Source organism: Achroia grisella, unplaced genomic scaffold, assembly GCF_030625045.1.
Source record: "Achroia grisella isolate CSIRO2021 unplaced genomic scaffold, CSIRO_AGI_Agris_v1 utg3972, whole genome shotgun sequence".
NCBI lineage: Eukaryota > Metazoa > Arthropoda > Insecta > Lepidoptera > Pyralidae > Achroia > Achroia grisella.
This window is the reverse complement of record NW_026712838.1, coordinates 833,956-860,161: the sequence shown is the minus strand read 5'-3', so window position 1 is coordinate 860,161 and position 26,206 is coordinate 833,956. Positions and strand designations below refer to the sequence as shown.

The window sequence follows — 26,206 nt, the reverse complement described above, 5'->3', positions numbered from 1 at the left end:
TTATAGTATATCAAAAGTATTGTACATGTCTTTGTAAAGACTAAGTAATTGTCATTGGTTTAAAAAAAACAATGAAATGATTTTATTTATTCAATTACTAGTAGTCACTTAAAGATAATTGAATAAATTGAACATTGAAATAAAGTTACCATGGTATAATCTAGGTACGTTACAAACAAATCATGTAAATCAATGTAATTCAAAGGATGAAATAACAGTTCTATTTATAACCACTGCAAACATAACAATTTCTTATTTAGATTAAACACAAACATTCGTTAGGATGGAGTACCTATAGGCCTTTATTTCTATAATATGGTTGGGATGGATTGGGTATGGCAATGCAAAGAAGACCGCTCACCTGATGGTAAATGGTAACTGTCGCCTATATGAAAAGCACCATGGTCATCGAGTTATTACCTATGGTATACCACCATTCATACTTTGCCATTCCGGAGGTACAATGCCTCCGTATCCTGTCATTTGGATGTTGTCGGTAATTAAAATAATACTAATAATATTAATAAGAAGTTAAACAGATTTATAAGGAGCACAATACTTATAACGTTATCGAGTTAACAGCAAATAAGTCATTTTACTATACTTTACAAATCTAACAGTCAACAGATGTAGTAATCAATACTTATCTTATTACTTATCAAAACACTTTCCTTTAATTTCAGGTGCGAAAAACCAGTATCCGAATGACTGCGATAAAAGAATATCCTTTCGACTTGAGTGATCTTCAGAACCAGCCTAACGACGGAGGTGAGCAGAAATCTACTGCTGTGTCTGCGCCTGCGACTGCGCCGGTGCCACTCACAGACCCACCGTCAAATACACTTGTACCTGCCACTGACTTGGTAACAAGAGCAACCACACCAGACGGTAAAAGAAAAGTATCCATTATGGCAGACGAGAGCAGCAAAGATAGAGAAAATCTGCCATCCGAAAGGTATAATATTCTGTCACGTATCTAAACTTATTGCATGACAAAATTTATCAGACGTTTATATTATTTGATAATATAATACTTTTTTGCATGATAAATATATATGTGCATAAATCACATATATATTTATTATGCAACAAAATATTAGAACATAAATCACATATATCTATGGTTTTGTACTTTTTATATAATTAATGTATATATACCATACGTATATAAATATTTTTTACCAAAAACTTCGCTTATGTATTCGGTCTAAATTGATTGATCTGAATAAATTGTATTCACGTACTTCACCAAAGTACTATATACATATGTGTATAAGACATTAACTCTATTACTAACTCAACCATCCAGTTAGGATACCTATTTCAATTAAACTGCCAAGAATTTCAACTGGATTTTTATAAAATCGATGTACCTATCTACATACATTATAATATTATAAATAGTGATTAACTTATAGGTGATTTATCTCGCAACATCTATGTTATCTGTTAATTTACAAAAACGATTTTTGATTCTCTGAATATTTGTTTGAATAGCCCTTAGAAAGAACTAAAACTTTAAATGGAATAATCAATATTATAAATAAATTATAATTAAAATCATATAAAACAATCACTGAATTGTGATGGTAAAAAAAATATTAGCTTCAAATGGAAATGAAATCTTCTTTACTAATTTTAAAATACGAAATATATTATAATTAGCTAAGCATATAAACATTATAAAATTCATACATCATTCAAATGGTTTTCTGAAAGAATATCAGCCGTTAAAATGTTATACAAAACATTTTTTTTTTAAATTCAAGAGAACTCAAACAGAATTCAATTCAAACAGAATTCAATCGATAACAAAAACAGATTGATTATTAAATAGCAAAACCTAACCGCAAAGAGTACCTAACCAACTTGTATAGGTAATATTTAATTCGATTAAGTAGACAAATTATTTTTAACAGTACAGTTGCAATAAAAACAAAGATATTATGTTTTTGCTGCCTACATTTGATTTGATTTTAAAAATTAAATTACATATATATTTTGCTTTTGCTCAATGTAGAAATGGGTCTATTTACTAAACATTTATAGAAATAACTTAAACACCTATATACTTATTTTTAATAATGTTATATTAAACTTAACGTTTAACACTGTTCAAAGCTTTCTTAACAGAGGTTTACAATGTGTGTACGTAACGGAATATTTGTAGTGATTAGATATTTTTTTGTGAGCTCTCGATGTGTAACGTATTTTTTTATGTATAGCATAAAATATAAGTTAGTGAGTCACTGGTTATGAACATTATTCATTTGACAGCGCCATACAAGTATTGTAACTACCTTTCACTAGTTAATCATAAACATACTACATATAAATACATAATAAAGTATATAGTTACAGTAGGTTTGTGAGCTCGTCACGTGAGTGAATATGTTTTGTGAAAGGCATATATTGTATCAACTCAACATAGAATTCATTTATGCGTTTGGTACTTAGAGGTTTAGTCGTAAAAATAATAAAACAAACTTCAATATTCGCTCCTTATTCATGTTATTTTTAATACATATCATAATTGGTATTTGAGAAATTAAGTTTTGGAATCCACTACTAATTACTTAAATATTTTATTCAAATTTAAAAAGCGAAGTAACATAATGCATAGTTGTATTGACAAAAATATATTGTTATTAGATGTGTTCAAAAATTATAACATTTTTCATAATAATGATGCAAATAAGGATAACTGAGTGACATAGCATTAACAGAATTCCTACAGAACAATTAACAAACAATCACATGATTTCGGTTTCTATTGTCATCATTGTCTTCTATTGTATTTTCAGCAATGTGCAGTAATTACCTTTTCTCGTGTTCATAATTTGAACATTTCATTTATATTTTCTCATCAGAGTAAAACATTATATTATACTCTTTTATATTGTAAAATACCTTATCATTAGAATATATTGATATTTCAATATGAGCAAATATTTGCCAAGTGATCTTTGAAGCAGGCCTACGATTCACAATGAATAACTGAAATTATTGTTGTTATAATGAACCAATTTTATTAAACGTATCTTCTATTGATATATATATATATATCAATACATATATTCGTGAATAAAATATAAATAATTGTACGTATAGTTGTAGATAATATAAACAAAACGTACCAAGGTATCAAGTTAGTTTAGCTTAGAATCATACCATAAGCAGACTCCAATTTAACGTTTATTCCCTAACTACAGAAAGGGTAATTTTACAACTGTTTGCGAACCTACAGTAGTCTCTGTGATTAATTTGATTTCATATCGGTGTTTCATCGCCAAAGAGTCAGACAGAACTATTATATTAAAAAAATTGTAAATTAACATTTGAAATATTTCAGCCAGGTTCGCATTCAAACATCCCTGATACCACCATATTCCGACATCTCATTAAAGGTACATTTTAATACAAATGTTTCAACAAGATACCCCCTTTGATTAAAGAATACTTACGTATAATAAATTGAAGTTAATTAAATATCCCTTATAAAACAAAACTTCTTATAAAATAGATATAACTATAACAACAGCGCGGTGAATCAAAGATGAGATAAAAAATATGTTACTACTTCCGGCTTTTCAATAGTAGTAATACTACTTCTTAATAGATATCTGTGAGAAAAATTAGCCATAATCGATCTAGTTATTCCCTATCTTCTAAGCATACCACTCAACGAGTATACGTAACCAATTCGCAGCATCAATATATCCGAACCAATACGACATTGAAAGTCTAATACATTAAAGAACATATTTTCCTAATAATCCATCAACAGAATTGCAAATACAAGTGCTTATGGGTCCCTTACAATCACATGTGCAATATGTGATACCCAACAAGTAAAAACAATCTACAGTTATTCTAATCAGAATAACCTCTATCATTTTTCATACGAGCTTTTCTCTTAAAGTAATTGTTTTTATAATTTGTGAATAAGATAATTTGATAATAAGATCTCAATTTAAGAGACATATTATTATCACTATATCTATACGGTTTAATTGCCGATACATAGAATAACGTAGTACAATATCTTATTATCTAGCTATAATAGGCAGGCTGCAAGTCATGATGGAAATTTTATCCGCAATATGTCTCCATAATTACAGAACCACATGTAATCGATTGTGCGGATTCGTGCATTTTATCGCTACAGTGTATGCCGCGACATTCATAAACTTATGTGGGCAGAAGGCTCGGAGGTCTTGGGTGCGGGAGCGGGTGCGGGCGCGGGCGCAGACGTAGCCATACGACCGATGTTTCAGTTGTTAGCAACCAATAATGTAAACAGAGCAACAGCGCCGCGGGGCGCGGGCTTATTCACTCAGTTGTCACCTCGTTTCCAACACGGCAACCCGCCCCAGGCAATGATTAGTGCAATTCTATGGCAAAGAGTTTACTGTTGTGCTTGAAGCAACTTTTTATTCGTCGGCCAATGACCGGCCAGCCGGCCGGCGAAACTCTACGAACAGAGGCAGTCACGTGCCCGGGGTGAGGCGCGGCGGGTGGCTCACTCGCAGCCGAACCTTCTCTTATAAGATGCACAATCGCCTCCGCATAGGTGTGGAGCATGCTGTACAGTGCGGCATGCCCCCGTGCAAATTATTAATTACATTAGTTCGCTGATCTATACTTTTAGTGAATAAGACTCACTGAGTGCCATGTAGAATGTCTCAGAGCAGCCTCAGTTGTCACTATGACAGCTACCTTCCATCAGACTCTTCACTTGAGACAGACGCACTCAACCGGCATTGGTGAGTTTCCGTTTAAATATTCAGTTTCATAAAAATTAACAGTTAACACGTGTTTGCGTACAAACATGTATCAACAAAACCAGTATAAATTCTGCTGAAATTATAATTTATTAAGAGTATATACATTTCTATGTAAATAATATTTGAATATATTATTAATAACAAATTTATATGATCTTCATTCATATTATGAATGTATATTTTTACGTATTTGTGCAAATGCTTCGTATTCAGTATGTAGGTAGGTGAATAATAATAGATAATTTATAAATCATATAATATTTTAAACATACAATAACAATATTCATTATAATGAATATTATTTGTAAATTTTTCATAATATACATAAAGGATATTCATACTTTCTGTTACATATCCTTTGTGCGTAGAAATACGTATTTACGAATCATACAGTTACAACAGTTTGCTATACGTCTACAAGTCTATGTATGGCTTATCGATTTGATCACATTTATCGGAGCGAATCCAAGTGTCGTTATACCATAAACAATCCCATTGTAAAACATTCGTAGTTATCTACTACACACACATGTATAGCTATTTTGGTTACATATCGGATGTACCTGTAACGTTAACTCTATTTAATTGTTAAATTATGTTACAATTAATTTGTCACTGATCTAGCGCGTTTTCTCTTAAAAAACCATGTAATAAGAATAATTCTTCCATATATTTAGATATACTGGAAATATGCAAATTATTTTGCAAGATTTCTACAAGAAAAAGAGGAGATAATAAAACTTATTTATTCTGTACGATTAAAAATCAGATTAGTACTTTTTGATTCCAAACTTACTTTACACTCATCTAGTCCTCTGACAATGTCGATATAAATATATAATAAATTATCGGAATAATATATACTCGTGCTATTGATATATAACTAAAAAAGTTAAAAAATAAAATTAGTAAAATAAATTAGACACATACACATAAATCAGAAAAGTATTATGGAAAATAGTTAAAGTATCTCAAGGACTTTCTAATATGTATCGTAACTTGCGTTCATCAGGGTCCAGGTCCTCTTGACATAATATTATCCCAACCCTTATTGTAATATCATGGAATTAAAATAAAATAAATATACGTTATTTTGTAAATAAATTATAAGCTTCAGAACCACCACACTTATTTAAATACTTCTTCGATCATCTGAATGACAAGTACTCTAAATGCCTATGTACTATAATTTTATTTTAAAAACCTACCATTCATAGCTATAATAGCAATAACAAAACCTACAAGTCTCCTTATGTTGTTAATTAAGAAATTAGAAGTTAAACCCGAGTCGAAAACTGCTACTTGCTTTACATGTAAACACATAAACTAACAAACGTGGTTTATTTTATAGTACATACATATATAAATCAGTCCCGGTCACGAAGTCGAAGATAAAAAGTATAACATAAATAAATACAAAACAATATATTAGTATTAACTTCTTTTGGTTGGTTATTGAAGTTGACTTAGTATATCATCTACTTCCACTGGTGGAAGTACACCTAAAACTTACTGTTATTTTATAATCTTTATCTAATCGATTTAGAACAGTCCTCTGTGATCTAGCACGTATTATTCTTTTTTTTTTTTTGAATGCATACGGCATTCACAAAAAATAATGTTTATGTCTTTATATCAATTGTTTAGTCCCAAGTACAAGCTTGAGACTAGTGGTCCTATGTGAATTGCCCAGGTTTATTATTATTATTTAAGATATGATTACACAATTACTATTTTAACATGAGTTAATGTAACCGAAGCTTCCCATTTCCTTTAATGGACAGTATATCAAGTTCCAACAACTTATCATTATGTTTATGTACCTGAATATTACAACATACTCAACCATTCATATTGCGCCAACATTCACGTGTATTGCAACCAACCCACCATCATGAATGAGATACTCGTTTTTTTAAATGTCAAATTCAGTGGCGCAGATTCAGTAGCGCTATAGATACAGCAACTAACCATTATAAACACACTTCAATACATTAGTACCATTTGTGAACAAAAATTCATTCGCTAAGTAATCTAGTATAGAATCTGCAAATGTTGTGCTTCGCTCCAATTAATGTGACAATGAATTTAAATCTGATAAATACTTAATCTTACATTGGTACTGATGACACAGAATTTAAATTTATAATAAAATACTTTTTCTATAGTTCGGTAAAAAAGATATTGACTTAATTCCTTGAGCATCAAAATATAACTGCCACAACATATCAACCTAAGTTGATATACATAGTATTAGCTGAGATTGTAAATAACATTCTAAGTATTTATCATTACACAGTATAAAACAAAATTGCTGTCGCTGTGTGTCCCTATGTATATGCTTAAATCTTTAAAAATATGCTACGAATTTTGAAGTAGTTTTTTTTTATTAAATAGAGTGATTCGAGATGAAGGTATATACATGTATATACTATATACATGTACACCCGTGCGAAGCCGGGGCGAGTAGCTAGTTAAATATAAAACATAGCTATCAAAGTATATTCTAAGAATAAGACTAAAATGTTAGTGTTAAGTAAAATATAATGTTACACAGTAGGTACCTATCTGTTTCAATAAAGCCCAAAACATAAATTCAGCAATAATAATTCCGACCACAAATATATTCACACAACATTTACAAATCGTAATTAATCATAACTTCCTTCAAGTATTAATAAATTTTAATAAAATTATAAATGTATTCGATAAAATGTATTAATGCTTATTTATAATAGATTTTTTTTAATACATAATCAGTGTTTGTTATGTAATTATACTGTTTTATGTGACGATAGACTTTAATTTGTAAGTGTATGAATATATAAAATTTGTTATTATAATGTCCCATAGTATTTATGTTTTGTATAATAGGTATGTATGGCGTTACTGTGTACATATACTTCATAAATGAGTCTTAGATAAATTTTATTCGCTGTGTGATTATTTCCCAGAGATTAAACATTGACCTACTGCACCACATTATGTTTTCATTGCCTTAACGCTGTCTACAGACTCTTATATTATATTTAGGTAGGTATCGATAGTATTTTTCTCTATCAGACTTATTGCTTATGCTGATGCCTACATTATCAAGTTTAATCATTGGATAATTAGCACTATGAAACAAAACAACAACAACAAAACTATCATATAGTTACACTATATGATAGTTTTTATTTTTCGCATCCATTATTATTTTTATAATTATCGTAGTTACTAATCTAGATTAATATTAATTTGCAAAATTCAATATTAATATAATTGCCTCTAAATATTTTATAGTCAAAATATTATAGTACTTAATGAAAAAAATATTGCATAAAAACATTCAAACACAGTATGAAAAATAGTATTATTCCACCAAGGTGACCTAGTAAGGTAATAACGGTAATGGTAGTAATGTACTTGCTGTTACGGTGTATTAACTGACCCTGACTTCTTTATAATATAAAAAAAAATTTGGCGATAAACCAAAAAAAAAACAAGAGAGTACCAAAATGACGCTGAAAAAACGCCATTGTGGGCGTAGTCCGGTTATTGGTCCACATAATGAAATAAAATACTACTACTAAATACTAATATGTTAAAATAACTTTTTTGTTGGTACCTATAGCAACACTAATCGTCATGACACATGGTACACGCGTAAAATCAAAAAGAAAATAAGCTGTACAATCAACTCCCTATCGTATTGCCTAAGTCATAGATAAATAATAATCGATATTTCTATGATTTACCTACTAGAAATAGGTAAAGGGTTATAATTTTTAATGTTTAGGGTAATAATACTACTTTGAGAATTCTTTTAGTTGTATAGTTTATCTAAGTTGTATTTATCGAGAGAGCTATATGCTAGACTATAGACTAATTGAATCGGAGCCTTAATGAAATTTGGGGCAAAAATTGGGAAAATGTAACGTAGATGAAGTAGTAGTATTAAATATACATATATGTATCAGTATACTTAAATTAAACATATTCTATTTGATACAACATTTGAATAAAAGGTGTCCTTGAGTGGTAACGGCATGTGAACAAACATGTAGATTCTTACATTGTTCACGCATGAATGAACTATTAATAGAATTTTGGGTCGTAAACTGAATTTTTATTGATAAATTTTCGATATCAATAAGTTCATATCAAATACAATGTTGTATAAAGCTCCGCGTATATCAAATTATAGAAGATCTGATTAATAAAGAATTGAAGGAAGATCCAAATGTTATCCATGGATATATGTATATATACCTACCAGTCACGTAACATATGTAGTTGCCATATGTGCCACGTAATATCTATATACTATACATACATACAAATGTACATAACAGCTATATATCATATAAGTTTTGACAATATGAAATTCTTAATAAAGGTTTTGTTGTATAATATAAACGAATTCCATGCAATGCTTATAAAAACTTAGATACAGACAACACATAACATCAAGACTAAAATCAATTAAATAATCCATAATTTACTATAACTTTACTTTTCGACTCGGTGGTCTAGTGGTTTAACACATCGATTTATTTCCGATGGTCGCGCGGTTCGATTCCTCGCACGGTTCAAACATTTGTATTCGTACTCGTATGTCTTTGAATCGGTCTGAGAGTTTTCTATGTATATCACTTATTAAATAAAAATTAAGTATTTATATCGGTTGCTTAGTAACTATCCATAACACAAGCTCTGTTTACAGTGGGACTAGATGGCGCTGTGTTAATTGTCCAGGGTTATTTATTTATTATTATTTATTTATACCCAAGTGGTTTAATAAATTAGTCTCTTAGCAAACTGAATAAATTACTTAATGTAAGAAAAATACTGAATAAACTAAAAAAAATCTTATTTTTAGTTTAACTATATAACTTTAATTTATTTAATTCTCTTATTTCCGATTTAACAATGATAATATCTGTAAAAAATAAAAACACAAGGCTATTTTAAACTAAAGAAAAGGGAACATCGAACAAGAAAAAAATTGTTAATGCATAAACTAATCACAAAATCTTTAATATTATAGTATGAATCAGATAGCTAAGGTAGCATGATAGTTTTAACCATTTCATTGAATAACATTGCGAAATCCTACTGCAAGGTTTTAGTGCACCTTGTGTTTTCATTGGCCTACTATATATCCACTGTCACCTTAGCGAGAATATGGTATGATCTAAATAGAATTCATTATACCCTTGACGTTCTGCGCATAAACATTAATGGCATATGTTGGCATACGTGCCCTGAGATTATCATTAAGAGCATTTTATCTGTAATATATATCTATTTCGTGTCTACTTACTTACTACTTATGTCTACTTACTAGTATCGTTGAGAAAAAGTGAGTGGGTCTTTCATAAAAATGGGTATAAAAATACAATAAGATACCTTAAAATAAATAAATAAAAGATATATTAGAAATACCTTTAAATAAATTAAAAACATCTATTAAACCATAGTTACTGAACAAAAACAATTACTCGCTAAATGATTACTTAAATGACGAACATGCATATCAATATGTAGTTATTTATGCACGAGATTTTCATTGAATATTAGACAGGTAGACACCTATATAATTACACAATGTACCTAAATAAACTCTCTTTAAAAAAAAGAAATTCAGTTGAGTTTCTTGTCAGTTCTTCCCAACTGAATCTGTATACAGAACTGGACAAAAAAATTTACTCGTACAAAATAAATGATGTTCGTAAGCAGCTCAAATTTCTTAATAAATCATGATTTATTAGGAAATTTATTGGATAAATAATAATGCGTTATTTAATGCATCTTTGTCTACGTACTTCCATAGAAAAGTAGATAGTTAAATGGATCAGTACTGGATAGTTATTGATATAGATAGTACGATTAATAAATCAATAAGATTAATAAGAACCAGAAAACAAGTGGCTATTTAATAGGTATAATAATACATCTCCGAATGCGAAACTAAAGTAGACTCTTTAACGCTGAAGCAGCACAATTTCTGTCACCTCCATGTAATGGTGACTCATGCATACTTGGAAATTGTAAGATGTGAAAACAATTCTGTAGACTACGGGTGAAAACTGTGATTGGTACAGTTTATGCTGTAAATAATATAAATGACGTAGTGGAGTAACTTGAAACAGTCATGCTCGCTATAAAGTTTAAACTTGTGACGGCGTGGTGGGTCGGGTTGATGTTCTCCCTCTAATATCGTTGAGTGCAATGATGACTGGCTCATCCGTCATACTCGTGAATGGGTGCTGCTTGTGGGGACTGGTCTGTTCAGGTTGCGAACACTTATTAGATTTTTTGTTTTCTTTTTTCAATAGCATATGCTGGTGGTCACTCTATTCTCCCAAATTTGAATTTAAATAAATATGTATTATTGTAAATATGTACAACATTTAAAAAAAAATACGAGCTGAGTTTCTTGTTAGTTCTTCTCATCTCGAAATCATTCCGAACTGACGGTAGATTTGACATATCGTAAGAGTCTGTAATAGACCTACATGAATAAAGATATTTTGAATTTTGAACTATATTTTAATTCACTCCCAATTATTTAAATTCACAAAAAGTTTAATTTGTTCTCTTTTTTTAGAAGTAAGTTTTTCACAACTTCTAATATGGTAGACGATTTTTTTGTTAATAAAATTTCCGACCTACAGGAATGGCCGCGTATCAACATCAGCAGAGGGCCCATCGCGCCGCAAAAGCAATCTACACAACGCTATGGCAGCAGAAATGGATACATCATGGGGTATATATTCCATCGCATTTAAGGATTAAATTTCGTTAAAAATATATTAATCTCCAGTGCACTGAGATATATTTAAAACAAAACTAAATAATTGAAAAGAATATAAAAATGTAAAAATATTTCAAAAACAAGTACATTGATACTTATAATATATTCAAATTTGAAATAAATTTAAATTCTCAAAATTTGTCTCGCCTCGCAAACACATTTGGAAAAATATTGAGTAGAACAATTGTATTGAATATTGAATTCAAAACAAGTATAAATTATGCACATAATTAGAGGTGGTTAAATAAACCATAAACTAGGCAGTGGTATATGTAGTAGAAATGAACAGGTGTTCATGGAAACCAGTGGTGTATTCACACGCCCATTTCCATCGATTGTCCACACTCGACTTGCATTTGTTTTACGTGACGCTCGTCTGTTTGTTACCAGACCGACCAGCACATATCGAAGGAAGATATAAGAAATATTCGACAACGTCCTCTGTATACTCGAAGAAAGCATTATCACAACAAAGCGAACACGTAGAGAGGTAAAATGGTGTTTCATAAAACCTTCAAATGCTATTTGATTGATGATTTCCGATAACGATGTGATATTTTACAGATCTTGGTGGTATGCGTGTTGTCAGAAGTGTCATCAAGAAGATTCCGGAATTCCTTCGTGGGAACCACCAAATTGGCAAAAAATATGCCCTTACCCACTGTGCCCATCATACAGACAATTCGCACAAACATTATCAGTTTTTATCATTGGTAAACACAAGTAACAATATTTTTCATTGTCGCTTGCTAGTTTTACAGTATCTAATAGCAAAACAGTGCCTATAATATTGAATAAATTTTAATAAAAGGAAGCAAAAGCGTCAAATTATCAAAATCTGAAATTTTTCTAATGCTGCAATCAGCATTATTTACCAATGTAAATAAAGCAAATAAATAAATTAATCCAATAGAAACCCACTACTTTTCAATAGTAGTTAAGAAATATTGGACACTATATGTATGACTTTCAACAATTGACTTTATCAGAAATTTTAAAGTGATAATTAATGGCTTGACATTAAAACTGCTCACATTTTATTTTATTATCAAAAGAAAACTCAGAACAATTTACCTGATATTACTTTAAATCCTGTTTAAGACAATGTGTATTTTTATTTACGAATAGGTACTATATAATTGCGATATGAAGCAAACTGTCAAATATCTAATAATCGTCTAATTTTATTAACGTTAATGGTTTTAAGGGAAAAATATTTTCAACAGGAATACTGGTATGGTTGATAGTATGGATAATAATGGGACACACGGTGGCGCCAGGCGGACAACTTTTTATGCTCGTAGTCCTTACCATCGCGGCTCACTTTGGCGGATGGTTAATGGTCAAAATCACCACACTGCCTGCTCTTATCGGAATGCTCATAGTCGGGATTATTATGAAAAACATAGGCTTCGTAAACTTCGATGCAGATTACTTAAAAGTCGGTTCATATATTAGGTAAGAGTTAATGTCATTAAAACAATCAATCAAATATCGTTAGTATAAAGAAATATAATAATATTTTTCTTTTTAGTTTATTAGCCGCAGATAGTTGTGCCATTTTATATTCCAATTCCTATTTTATTTTCAGAAAAATTGCTTTAACCATAATTCTTACGAGAGCTGGAATGGACTTGGATCCACAGGCCATGAAGAAATTTTTCTTCACTGTTATCAAACTTGCACTAGTGCCATGGACATTTGAATGTGTGCTCTGTGCCGTGATGGCGAATCTGTTACTTGATTTACCATGGGACTGGGGTAAGTCCTATATTTACTCAATGATAACATATCTCTTTTGCTAACCTTGTAAATATATTTGAAATATTTTTTAAGTAAATATACATCCTATTTTGTACATTATATTAGATCATGATTATTGTTAGTAAAATATATATAATGAAATACTTGCTTTTTAATAGCAGAATTTCTTTATATTATCCAAACAGGCTGGTTGTTAAAAAATCACTTTGAAATCTTACTAAATGTGAAGATTGCTATCACATTTTATATTACATTTATTTCACTTTATATCTAATTTAATATCTCGATCTGCCCTGAAATATAGATTCAACAATATCCTTCAATATGGTTATGGACTTGTAAGTAATACAAAAATATTTGTTATAGCTTTCCTACTGGGTTCCATAGTCGCGGCCGTGTCTCCAGCTGTCGTTGTTCCGTGCTTGTTCCGATTGCGTAGCAAGGGTTACGGCGTCTCAAAGGGTATACCCACCCTAGTGCTCGCCGTATCAGGAATTGATGACGCCGCCAGTGTCGCAGTATTTGGCATCGTCACCGGTATTATGTTTTCCAGCTCATCGCTTACTATGAATATTATTCAAGTAAGTATAAATGACACTAATGGAGCATCATTTATAAATCATTATATCGCTGTACAAGGTTCAAATCAAATTTAGTATCTTATTTTGGAAAGCGATTAGTAATATTTATCTAAATTAATTTATTACTACTTGTCCCAGAATGTATGTATATATAGAAATATTGTGACATCTGTGGAGCTCTCATGTCTAAAGGCGCTGCTTAGGTAAGGCGTTATTTTTTACCATTGTAGTCTTTTAGTTTAGAGTTGGTACTCTACTAAATTTCTTTTTTTATGTTTCTAAGTAAGCTTCCATTAACATTGGTTCCCCATCACGACATAGTTAATGCTTGCACTCCCTACTAAATTACTTTTTTGATATTTCTAAGTAAGCATCCATTAACATTGGTTCCCCATCACGACATAGTTAATGCTTGCACTCCCTAATTTGTAAATCCAAACACTAGTTGATTGATTGACAATTAAATCCTACTACTTTCGTAACTTGTGTGTTCTTACATACAACTTTCCTCAACCAGTTAAAGCAGTTTTTTTATGTCGACAATCTTAAATTTTATCTATTATAACAATCTACTTCCGTTACATTTATTACGATTGTGTTATACGAATAATAATACTATACTGGGAACAGTTTTATGAACATGCGTATATCACGTGATTTTCTTTTTATTTATATTTGTATTTTTTTTCATACTAAATATATATTGTACCGTACATGTTAAAAAACCTGTTCTCAATTATTCTTTATAAATTAAGCTGGTGACCTCTAATGGAAAAAATATAAAATACTACTTGTGTATGTGTACTTTTATAAAATATAGATAGGACACGTTTACTAGCTTCCACGATATGACATACCTATATTCAATAACATTGTATTGTTTATTATTTATATTATATTTATTGTATTGTATTCATATCATATCTAAGCGAAACATAACTGCTGTCATCATAGTTTTTTTTTTTTAATAAATCTTTCATTATATTAAATTCCAGGGCCCGCTAAGTATCATCGGGGGTATATTCTTTGGTGTTGTTTGTGGATACTTGGCTAAATATGTACCGGAGCGGAATGATTCGTTCCTAGTGCCCCTTCGTGTTCTGCTGCTTCTGACTGGCGGGCTGGTCTCTGTGCTCGGCTCCGAAGAAGTTGGATGGGGTGGTGCTGGTACTGTCTCATATTTTTATAGCGATAATGTATTCTTATTTATAACCAACCAAATACAAATTTACTTACATTCATTCTATATATATTATATATATCATCATAAAAATCTATTAATCATGTCATTTAATAAAAGTTTATAGGCTCAGAGTCTTATAACTGAAATATGCAACTACCAGAGCCCTTCTCCATTATTTTGTATACCGCAAACCGATAACATTTCCTTAAAATTACAAAAAGTTCGTGTAATAAATAAGTGAATATTTATTAGAGACTAACGACGTGCCTTAATGGGTACTCCCAAGTACTCCATTAAACTACATACGTAGATTTTAATGGTGAATAGTGAACTGTCTTTCCTCTAGTACTAAATAGACTTACACAGTGAACTGTCAAATAATCACATTGCACTGCATAAGTCTTTGTAGCCTAATGAGCATTCTCTCAGCTACAATTTTCACTAACGTCTACACATACATATACATACATACGATGATTTCTATGATATTATTGATAGTAATGTATGTTATAAAATAGAAAATCAGTTTAATATTCTACATCTAATATTTATTTAGTAATTTTCACAATGAGGTTGAGTAGAATTCATAAACAAAAAACTGTACATAAAAGACGAGTAGGTTTATACTAACAATCGTATAAACAGTTTACTAAGTGAATCGCATCAGATAATTGTTTTCCCGTAATATAGGTAACGTCGTTTCCATCCGAACAATGCGGTGTAATAAGCTACATGTACGATGGTTGAAAGGATCACAATCAAACACACACTTCTTAGTCAACGTACAGAGTCATAATTTCAACGATTCGTTGTCAACGGGTGAATTCCGTTATCCTATCATCACCTTCCAGAAACAGTTGCTTTGCAACTGTTATTTTGTTTTCTTGAATTCTTTGAGTGATCGATAGACATTATACCTGGGAATACTTGTACCAAATATATGATAATATATGATAATATTTCGAATATTTTAGTGTACAAGTACCCCATGCCCTAAATATACATAGTAAATATAAGGATCATTATTTATTATTCAGTTAAGTAACCTATTGTTTACTGTACTACAACTTTTAATTTACATTTTATTTTAATATTATTCGTATATTTTTAGGCCCACTGGCAGTAATCGCCTTCGCTTTTGTCGCCTGTAAGAACTGGTCAGAATTAGGTTGGGAAATAGAAGACAACCCTGTAGCCACCGCATTTGAAATTTTCTGGATGTTCTTTGAACCTATGCTCTTTTCTATTACAGGAGCGCAAGTTGTTGTAAGTACTAATACAATGTGTTTAAATATATAATTCTGTATAGTAAAAATTTAAAAAAATTCTCAAGAATAGTTTTTAATTTACACGAAATTATTTTAGTACGGCTGAAATCAAATGAACCGTTCACATAGATAAGTGAATATCAATATTGATGAACACACATGGAACTAATTACCGAAACTTGCAATAATTTTACTAACAAATATATGGTCATGCTGCTTTGTAGCAGAAGTAATATATACAGACAGAAATTCAAACAACTCTGTACGAAGTATCTTTCGTATATATGATAGCAGAGAAAATACTTGTAACTTATCCAATGAATATGTAATCACTAGAATACATTATATTATAGTGATTACATATTCATTAGATCTGTTTTTCATATATCACGATGGTGGCCATTGCCACAGCTCATGATGATAGTAATTGGATACTGGTCTCACAAGCTATGAACGCCTAAAACATCAGAATGACGTTGTGATGCCTACCCTTAAAAACCTAAATATATATATTCTTCTTGAGAACCCATCCCGTAGTATTTGGAGAAAACCTAGTAGCCATATTAGTTACAACTGTTTCGCTTATTATAGCTGGATTATAATTTCAGATTTCAGAGTTACCGATACGACTTGTTCTCATCGCCAGTGGTATACTAGCAACATGTGTGATTCTACGTGCAATTGTTACCAGTTTGAGTGCAGTACGCAGTAACTTAAACACAAAAGAGAAGATTTTTGTAGGCTTGTCATGGATGGCGAAAGCAACTGTCCAGGTCCGTACATACAGTGTAGGCTCTTGAGATTTTCGATGCAATCTCCAACAACAAGGACCATTTGCATCATAAAGGCAAACAAATATTGGGGCACAGTATATTTATCAGTATAATCTTATGCAATTTAAACCCTATATTGTTATTTTTTTCATGTGAAACAAATGAAGGTTATTTTATAAGAACATACCCCACTAACTATCTCTTCAATATTTTTCTAAATTTTAATCATGAATTAATGCTAAAAAATTTCGAATATATTGCGCAATACAGGTGAATTGAAAACCTCCTCTTTTGGTAGTCAAGTAATGTAATTAAAATATCCATTACGTCAACCAATGACTATTCAAAATCTTTGAATTTTAATTGTTCTTCCTTTAATAATTTACACAAATTAAAGAGAATATTGGCAGCAGGCTATGTATCTGATAATTGTGAAGTTTTGTTCTAGTAAACACGCATTGTTTCTATAGTTATTACGTATACATAAATATACGTTTGTATTATAAATACGTCAATCATAGACACAAATTAACGGTAGTCGGAGTCCATATTATTATATCAATTATAAATCTATATACTTTTATACTCAAATATAAAACATAGATCCTTATAAAATTCCTAAAATTCGTTAGATTTCAAATAAATATATTGCTAAATATAAAAAGAATCAGTAAAAGTAAATCCCATATGAAATGGTTCTTTTTTCTTGCACCTTTGTAGGCAGCGTTGGCACCTGTAGCATTAGATGAGGTACGGAAAATGGTTGGCCTAAACCCGTCAGAGCAGGCAGTTCTCGAGGGGTACGCAGAGATCATAATTACTGTGTGCATTATGTCTATCGTCATAACTGCACCAATCGGAGCTATTATTATCACCCTCACCGGACCTAGGCTACTTTCCAAGACTACGAAACCTCCAGTTTTAGAAGGTAAGATTAATCAACATATTCTCTTATACATAAGTGTCCCTCTAAGTGTCTAATGTTAGTATTACAGTATATTCCATATTAATAATATTATTCTTCTATTATATTTTCAATCCGTCTATAATCTACATATATTATCAATAGATTTTCTGTATGTTTTAAGCCAAAATAATTTGTCAGACTAATTTTATTTAAACTTTTCTTTCTAATAGCATACTATAATGTGTTTTACTTGAACTACCATAGGGTTCGAGGAAGTGTCAAAAAGGCTTTACCAAAGGATTTTTTAGGATTTCCAAATACCATACATCTTACTACTACTATTATTCGTATTTAGAAACCTAATTACCCAATAGATTTTTATATATTGTATATACATTATTAGGTAATAAAATTATTAATACAGGTATTGAATAAAAAGCTTTAATTCCAACATATATAGTATAATTGGCATATATTCAGACACCATGACAATAGTAATAAAATTTTCACCTTATATTCATTATTTAAAAGTACAAATATTATAAGTACGGTACACACGAGACGGAATTTAAGTCGTAATAGAGCCAAGTATGTTAAATACGCATATTTATCGTACAACATTTTTCATTACAGTTGATTTTAAATAAAGGCAACCATAAAACTCTGATGCACACTTTTCATTTCCCGCCTTTTTATTTTTTTAAATTAGCGCGCTACCTATTGGGTGGAGCCGCGCGGCGGGCGAGTTAGGAAAATAGCATATAGTGCGGTTATGGAATACAGCTTTACCATTTGCAATATATTACATTATATTATACACTTAATTTAATATCTAGTTTACGAACAGGTGTATTGAAAATTTCCTTTTTTTTTTAAATATGTTAATAATAATGAGAGAGATTACTCGGATCATTATTTTTCGGGTCGTAGGTTCCATTGTTACGTTTCGTGGGATAAAAAAAGTTTTGGTCAGGATTTGTATTATATGGATATGCATAATTGGATGTCTGGTTAAACTGATAAGGATTACTACCAAAAGAGTTTTGTCCTTGATTTTGCGGATAATTTTGAAAAGAATTGCCGGAAGATTGATGATATCTATCGTTATATGGTCTTTGATTTGTTAAATTAGATCTCGGATAATTGTAATTCCAAGTATTATTACTCGTAGATGGGTATCCACTATGTGGCGTATGACTTATTGGATACTGTCCATTCTGTGTTACGTTATAAGTAGTTCTTGAATTCTGTATGTATGAAGGGTAACTTGTACCTGAATTATTATAATAAGGAACTTGAGAACGAAATGGATAATTTGGAGGAGAATTAACGAAGGACGGAGTATTGTTATAAGAATTGGTATTACCATATGATGGACTATGGCCATATGATGTGACATTATTAGAAGGCCTTAATCCCTGTGTATATGATGGGTACCCTGGGTTCGAATAATTGCTATTTTTATGTGGAACTTGGGGACGATTTGGATAACCAGTAGGATTATAACTATTTGATGGGTACTGTCCATATGTTGTTGAATTATAATAAGGCCTTGGATTCTGATTATATGATGAATAATTGGGCTGCTTATTGTAGTAATTAGCATTTGGAGTTTGCGAATGAGATGGATAACCTGAAGAAATGTTATTGTAAACCGAATATGGTCTATGAGATGTATAATTATAACTATTTAATGCTAATCCTGGTTTGGTACTGGATATATTAAAATTGTTGTACGGACCATTTGACGGTTGTGTATTATATGGATATTGAGGCCGTTTTGAACGATTATCTGTTATGTACGCAGGAGTTGTGTAACCAGGATAATTTATAGAGCCATAAGGATTTCCTGAAACATTATGTTGAGCATTGTAATATTGTATATTTTGATTATACGAAGGAGTAGATCCTGGATACAACTGTGGATACAATTGCGAATTTCCTGCCTTTATCTCCCTGGTGACACGTTGCTTCCTAATTAAAGTATCCTCATCTTCTTTCTTCGAACTACGGAGCACGGATATTATAGAACTTTCTTCATATTTACTTTCATATGTCGGCGTAGCTGTATAATGTAAATGGTTTTCTTCGTTTTTGTTTAAATTCACAGAATTATCCTTGATCTCAAAATCATATTCAATGGGTTCCAAGATGTGACTGTCTTGAGTGTATTGATCTTCCGCATATTTTCTATTTATTTCAATCGAATGACTTTTATAATTAAATAACACAATAATTACTAAACAGACGCGATACACAATGTTAAACATTTTGACGACTGGGAATCTATCAACACTTCAATATATTGTAAATGTTGTCGACTAAATATAGTTTAATCAGTTTGACCTATGCCAATTGTGACCTTATTTACTTATTAGAATGTATTAATTAGCCAGTATCACTATTTAGCGATTAAACACATACATTTATTTACTAAAAAATAATTGAGTATGTAACTATATTTCACTTAAATGCCAACTTAATACTACGTACGTACCTGCCCACTTAAATTGAAGAGTTTCCATTTATTATCATAAATAAGTAGCACAAGTAAAAATTATTATGATGAATATATTTACTATCTGGGGAAAATGGATAACAAGCTGGCAACCCAGGATATAATAAAATAACCTTTGAGGATAAATCATAAACAATATTGTGTCGTTATATATTTCTTTCGGTAAGAAGAATTAGACAATTAACAGACGTGGCAACGGCTAAACTTGTCTATTTTAGCTATTTCCATAGCATTATGTCGTATGGTATTTTGTTATGGGGCAAAGCAGCTGATATAAATACAATATTTACTTTACAAAAGAGGGCCATTCGCTCCATTTATGGTATGGGTTCCAGGGAGTCATTGCGAGAGTGTTTTAAGGAATCAAATATCCTCACCGTTGCTTCTCAATACATTTATGAAAATATCATCTATGCCAGAAGGAATATAGACAGTTTCAAAAGAGTTAGTGATTGCACTAATAAAAGCTTACGTAACAATAACAAACTGATTTTACCTAAATGTCGTTTGGCTAAAGTTAGTAATTCGTTTTATGGCAATTGCGTAAGGTTTTAAAATAAAATACCAGAGTCTGTTATAAATCTGCCAGAAAAAAGATTTAAATGTCAAATAAAACAGTTCCTTTGCAAAAAAGCTTACTATAAAATTGAAGAATTCGTTAAAGATAATAATGTTTTTATAGAAAAACTTTAAATCTATAGCACTGACAATATTATCTGATTACATTAATAATGAGTGCGTAGCGACTTCTATGTTGATTATCGCATGCCTCTTACTTGTTATACTGTAATTATTTATATAAAAAAAAACATCTATTAAAAAGAGCAACACACAAGTTTCTTGCTCATTCTTCTTGTGATGAATCTGCATTCCGAATGAGTGGTAGAATCAAAATATGACTATTCAAAAGTGCTTGTAATGAGTTTATTTGAATAAAGATTATTTCTATTTCTATTTCTATTTCTATTTTCATTAATAATATAACAATACTACATTAATATAACAATATGTCAACAATATTATGTATATATCTGTACTTATACTTATCTGTACTTGCAATTTTTCTTAAACAGTACATTGAATAAAATCTTATAGAACTATAGATATCATATTGTAAACAATTAAAAAACTGTAAAGCCCAAGTTTAAAAATACTCCTCTAAATCATTTACTTAGGTAACAATTTATTTTATACAGGTTGGCGCCGATCACACCGGCCATCAATTAGAGATATATCCATCATAGACGAAGATGAAGTAGCAGAACGAGACGCCGAGGGAAATCAGCAACAATCACCCCCCACCACGCCAGTACCACCGGCCGCCTTTAGCACACCCACGCCTATTACCGTGCAACCTAATCATCGAACTTGACGAATTTAAACAACAATTTTATAATACACTACTAGAGATTATTTATTTAAAAAAATGTATGTTTGCTGGACTTGGTCAACTATGCCCTAAGTGGTACATAATATACATACCTATATAGAAATTAAATATAATAAGCAACACAAAAAGCGTTGACAAGATTGTATTATTGTTAGTTTTTTTACAACCAAAAAAACGATTGTCATTCGTGTATTATAAATGCGTTACTGAAATCAAATATTCCGATCACGTAAAACCGTCCACCAAGTGCGTTGCGTCTATTTTTTCTAGAAACAGACTGTTCTTAATAAAATAAAAAAAATAAAATTCTACTAGCTTCACATATAAGATAATTTTTAAAAAAAAAATCTTTAAAATAGACTGCTCTAACATGAATGTATCTATTTCTATTTTAGATTAGTACTTACTTTTTTACTAACTTATCAATAAATCATGTTGTGGCGCTTATATTTGGATACTGAATGCTTAGATTACATTGTTTTTCAACATTCTGTTATAAAATAATCCACTTAGGTAATTATAAAAAAAAGACGTTGTTAGAAGCCTTTGGCTTGAACTTTTGTCAATAACTGTAGGTAATAAAATATGTTACAATACGTAATTAACAGGCATAAATATTGCATACGGTACTGCAGATTAATATTAGACGACTTCTAGGCGTAAAGGTCCAGTGCAAACTATCGATTATTGTATTCTAATTAATGCATACAAAGTTGGTACATCACTTATGAAATGTAAATAAATTCACAACATTAGGACATTATAATAATCGTCAAGTATAGGTAATAATAAAATACTATATTTTAAGTTAATTGTGATAAAAAGTATACTTGATTGCTATCGATGCATGTAGAAACCTCGCTGCAGATTAAGTGATTCTGCTTAAAAATTGTTGTTGTTAACACCATGAAAACTTTTATTTTTATAAGTACTTAATGTATTGTGTAAGTGTATTAATTAATTAATTTATACTTATTGTAATGATGATCAGTATTGTCAGTAGGTATTTAAAAAAGAGACAAAATTACTAATATAATTATTTGGTACAAACATTAAGTTGTAAATAAAATTTACTATGTGTAAGAATTTAATTCAGTCTTTAGCACCATCGTTGTTTTCAAATAATGTATGTAAATTGGATTGGTATTATAATATATGAGCTAAGCTAGCCAAACCATAAATAAAACATTTATATGTATAATTACTTATTAAATAATTTGTCACGTTTGTGGCATTGTCCTGTCAAACATGATTAATAACTATGGGAATCAATTTATCTACGGAGCCTAAAATAAATCTGTTGATTGCCTTAATCATTGATATTATCATAGTAAAAACGTAATATAATTTATTGTTGGTCTATTTTGAATACCTAATATATGAATCGATTCTTACACCTGTTACCATTTCTGTTGTTCTGTAATTTTTAATAAGACAGGTTAATATATATACGTAAGAATTTTAATTCAAGCATTGTTTAACCATACAATTCTGATTACCTATCTGAATATGTATACTAATAAAATGCTTTATAATAAATAAAGCTATGTCTACATGTATAGATTTTACTCAATAAGCTCAATTTATGTTTCTAAATACACACGTAAATATATGTAGTTGTTAATAGTTATTAAAAAATTGTGTAGACGTGTACAGAAATACGTACCTAATAACGTCCATTCCAATATGGGTCTATAATTTTAGCATGAATTTGTATTAAAAATACTAGTTAATACTTTAAAGAAATGAGCAATAAAATTATTGCAACATACCTAATTGTCGTTAATTTTATTAAAATCCCTTATGTAACTCATCCTATATTCCTGACTATATATATGTATTAGTTTGAATAGGTGAATTATACCTTGCACTTTATCGTATACTTACAAATATATAAAAAACAAAAAAATAATAATTATAAATAAGAGTTAATACCGTAGCATCGTAAATGACAGAAGGTCTAGTTAAATGTGACACTTGGTCTAAACTATGACTCAATCAGGAGAGTTTTACAAATCTAATACCAATCGAGGACATAGAGAGAAAGAGATTGATGTAACAGATGAGAGAGAAATCTCGTTGTCAATATTAATGGGCCAATTAGAGAGTTGTAGGCAACTCTGACTTCGCTAATTAACTTAACTGTAATATCTTATAGCAATATATTGCTAGTTGTATTATTAACTTAATCCTTTAACTCTGCCTACTTTACTTTACTAATTTATGACAATCTCTCCATTACATCTCTCTTTAAATGCGAAATGAAATTGAGATTTATTTCAATGATTTCATGACCATTCCAACCCATCGAATTCAAAATATTTAGATGAATTCATCTCAGTCTAAATTCATTGTTACTGTCTCATTACGCTTGAATGTACTCTTATTTGGATTCTTTGAATTGTAAATAATCTCAAGGTTGTTTAAGAATTTATCTCACTACTCTTATTGAGTTGCAAAGAATTTTTAGGAATGCTAATTTACTTCTTATGTCTCTTAATTTTATACCAGAACCAAAATAAATATCAAAATTACTTTATCTATACAGTAACTTATGTTTCTAGCAACATCATGTATACCTTAAATGACAAATTTTGAAAAATCTTATTTACATCACTGAGGGACTAGAATGTATGTTATAATTTTAGTAGTTTCCAGTAAGCAATAATGAATGAAAGTTGATTTATCTGTTTATATTAATGATACTATTAACAAACACAAATGGCAGACACTCTGTCGCATAAAGCGACAAAATGATAATTATTAATAGATATAGAATATGGACGCAGGAGATCATTAAAATTACTACGTCACGATAAACATTAATCTTATCAGAAATAATATCCTCCAAAATACAGTTGTTTACATTTTTATAACATTTAAGTGCGTTAAAATATTAATTTGTTACTATGTATATGAAATTATGAAAAGTATATTTTATGTAATCATTCACGAAATGATTATTTAAAGGTAGTCATAACGGGTAGTCAGATTTACCAAACGGAAAGAAGACCCATGGGTAGCATCATAAAAGTGATATACCAAACCACCTTTAGAGTACAAATTAACAATAATTTTTGAAATTTTCATATATATCTACTAAATTAATAACACAGGCGCATTTTTCGTACACAAAAAAAAACACATCACACAAATTCGATAAAAATTATGAAATCGATAAGCTATAACGGTTTCATATTTTAAATTAGATATTATATAAATAACACAGACACTGCTCATTTACGATTTTGCACAAGCAAAAGCAAAAACAGCTTTCGTATTGGATTTCGTATAGTCATTATCCACAATTTTATATATGTTGTAATAATATTTCGTAATTTCTACAATAACATTGTATAAATTGATGCATGACGAGATTCACCTCTAAAGGCAGAGACAACTACATTGCGCCTACGCTATTGATAGGGAAATATTACCTTCCAACAACTTATATTTTGTTGCAAAAAAAATTGTCTATGTGATAGAAATTTTAAATTGATGGCCGGTTGCACGCTGGTGGAACTCTACAACTAGTACCAATCCGAACAATTGATCAGTTCACGCTCCGCCACGGTAACGGTATACCGTAACAAAATGCACAGAAATGCATTGTCTCTCACCAATGCCAAGGGGTAGAATTAGTTACCAAAACGTTGATTACCCATCGACTCATCCATTCCTATAGATAATTTCGGTGATGTAGCAATTTAGCATACTTGCTTCACCTATCGATGATCTTAGATTCCATTACCACACAATAAAAATAAGAAATCTTTGAAAGCTTTCGGTATTGGTCTTAATTTCCAGTTTAATCAGGACCAGATGGATTTATATAAGATTGTAGCGGCTCAATATTATTGTTACTACTACTGTGACACCGCGCTCACAAAGATTTTATTCACAACTAACAATTATTTTATTTCACTTCGTAATTTTAAGTATTATTGTGAAACTGTCTATATGTGTGTTTGTAGTAGACATATATGCGTTTAACTTTAATACCTACAAGTTATCTAGGTTTATTTATCTTTATTAGAAATAGAAATAGAAATAGAAATAATCTTTATTCAAATAAACTCATTACAAGCACTTTTGAATAGTCATATTTTGATTCTACCACTCATTCGGAATGCAGATTCATCACAAGAAGAATGAGCAAGAAACTTGTGTGTTGCTCTTTTTGATAAATGTTTTTTTTATATAAATAATTACAGTGTAACAAGTAAGAGGCAA

General features: G+C 30.3%; 2 protein-coding genes across 2 annotated transcripts in view; one reads left to right on the top strand and one right to left on the bottom strand.

Moving 5' to 3' along the window:
- The window catches only part of LOC131844138 (sodium/hydrogen exchanger 9B2-like), a 41,768-nt gene extending 19,659 nt beyond the window's left edge, over window positions 1-22,109 (top strand). Inside the window, exons 2-13 of the mRNA XM_059192938.1 lie at window positions 684-955; window positions 11,450-11,541; window positions 11,980-12,079; window positions 12,154-12,302; window positions 12,816-13,047; window positions 13,181-13,350; window positions 13,720-13,934; window positions 14,930-15,101; window positions 16,229-16,383; window positions 16,994-17,158; window positions 17,879-18,086; window positions 21,780-22,109. Coding sequence (XP_059048921.1) covers window positions 684-955; window positions 11,450-11,541; window positions 11,980-12,079; window positions 12,154-12,302; window positions 12,816-13,047; window positions 13,181-13,350; window positions 13,720-13,934; window positions 14,930-15,101; window positions 16,229-16,383; window positions 16,994-17,158; window positions 17,879-18,086; window positions 21,780-21,955 — 2,106 coding nt within the window. The 3' untranslated portion in view covers window positions 21,956-22,109. The remainder of the gene's footprint in view (window positions 1-683; window positions 956-11,449; window positions 11,542-11,979; window positions 12,080-12,153; window positions 12,303-12,815; window positions 13,048-13,180; window positions 13,351-13,719; window positions 13,935-14,929; window positions 15,102-16,228; window positions 16,384-16,993; window positions 17,159-17,878; window positions 18,087-21,779) is intronic.
- LOC131844137 (putative uncharacterized protein DDB_G0282499) lies at window positions 18,519-20,403 on the bottom strand. Its single transcript, XM_059192937.1, has one exon. It carries the CDS (start codon window positions 20,333-20,335, stop codon window positions 18,947-18,949), a length of 1,389 nt encoding a protein of 462 aa, XP_059048920.1. The 5' UTR covers window positions 20,336-20,403; the 3' UTR covers window positions 18,519-18,946.
- Window positions 22,110-26,206: the final 4,097 nt, after the last annotated feature.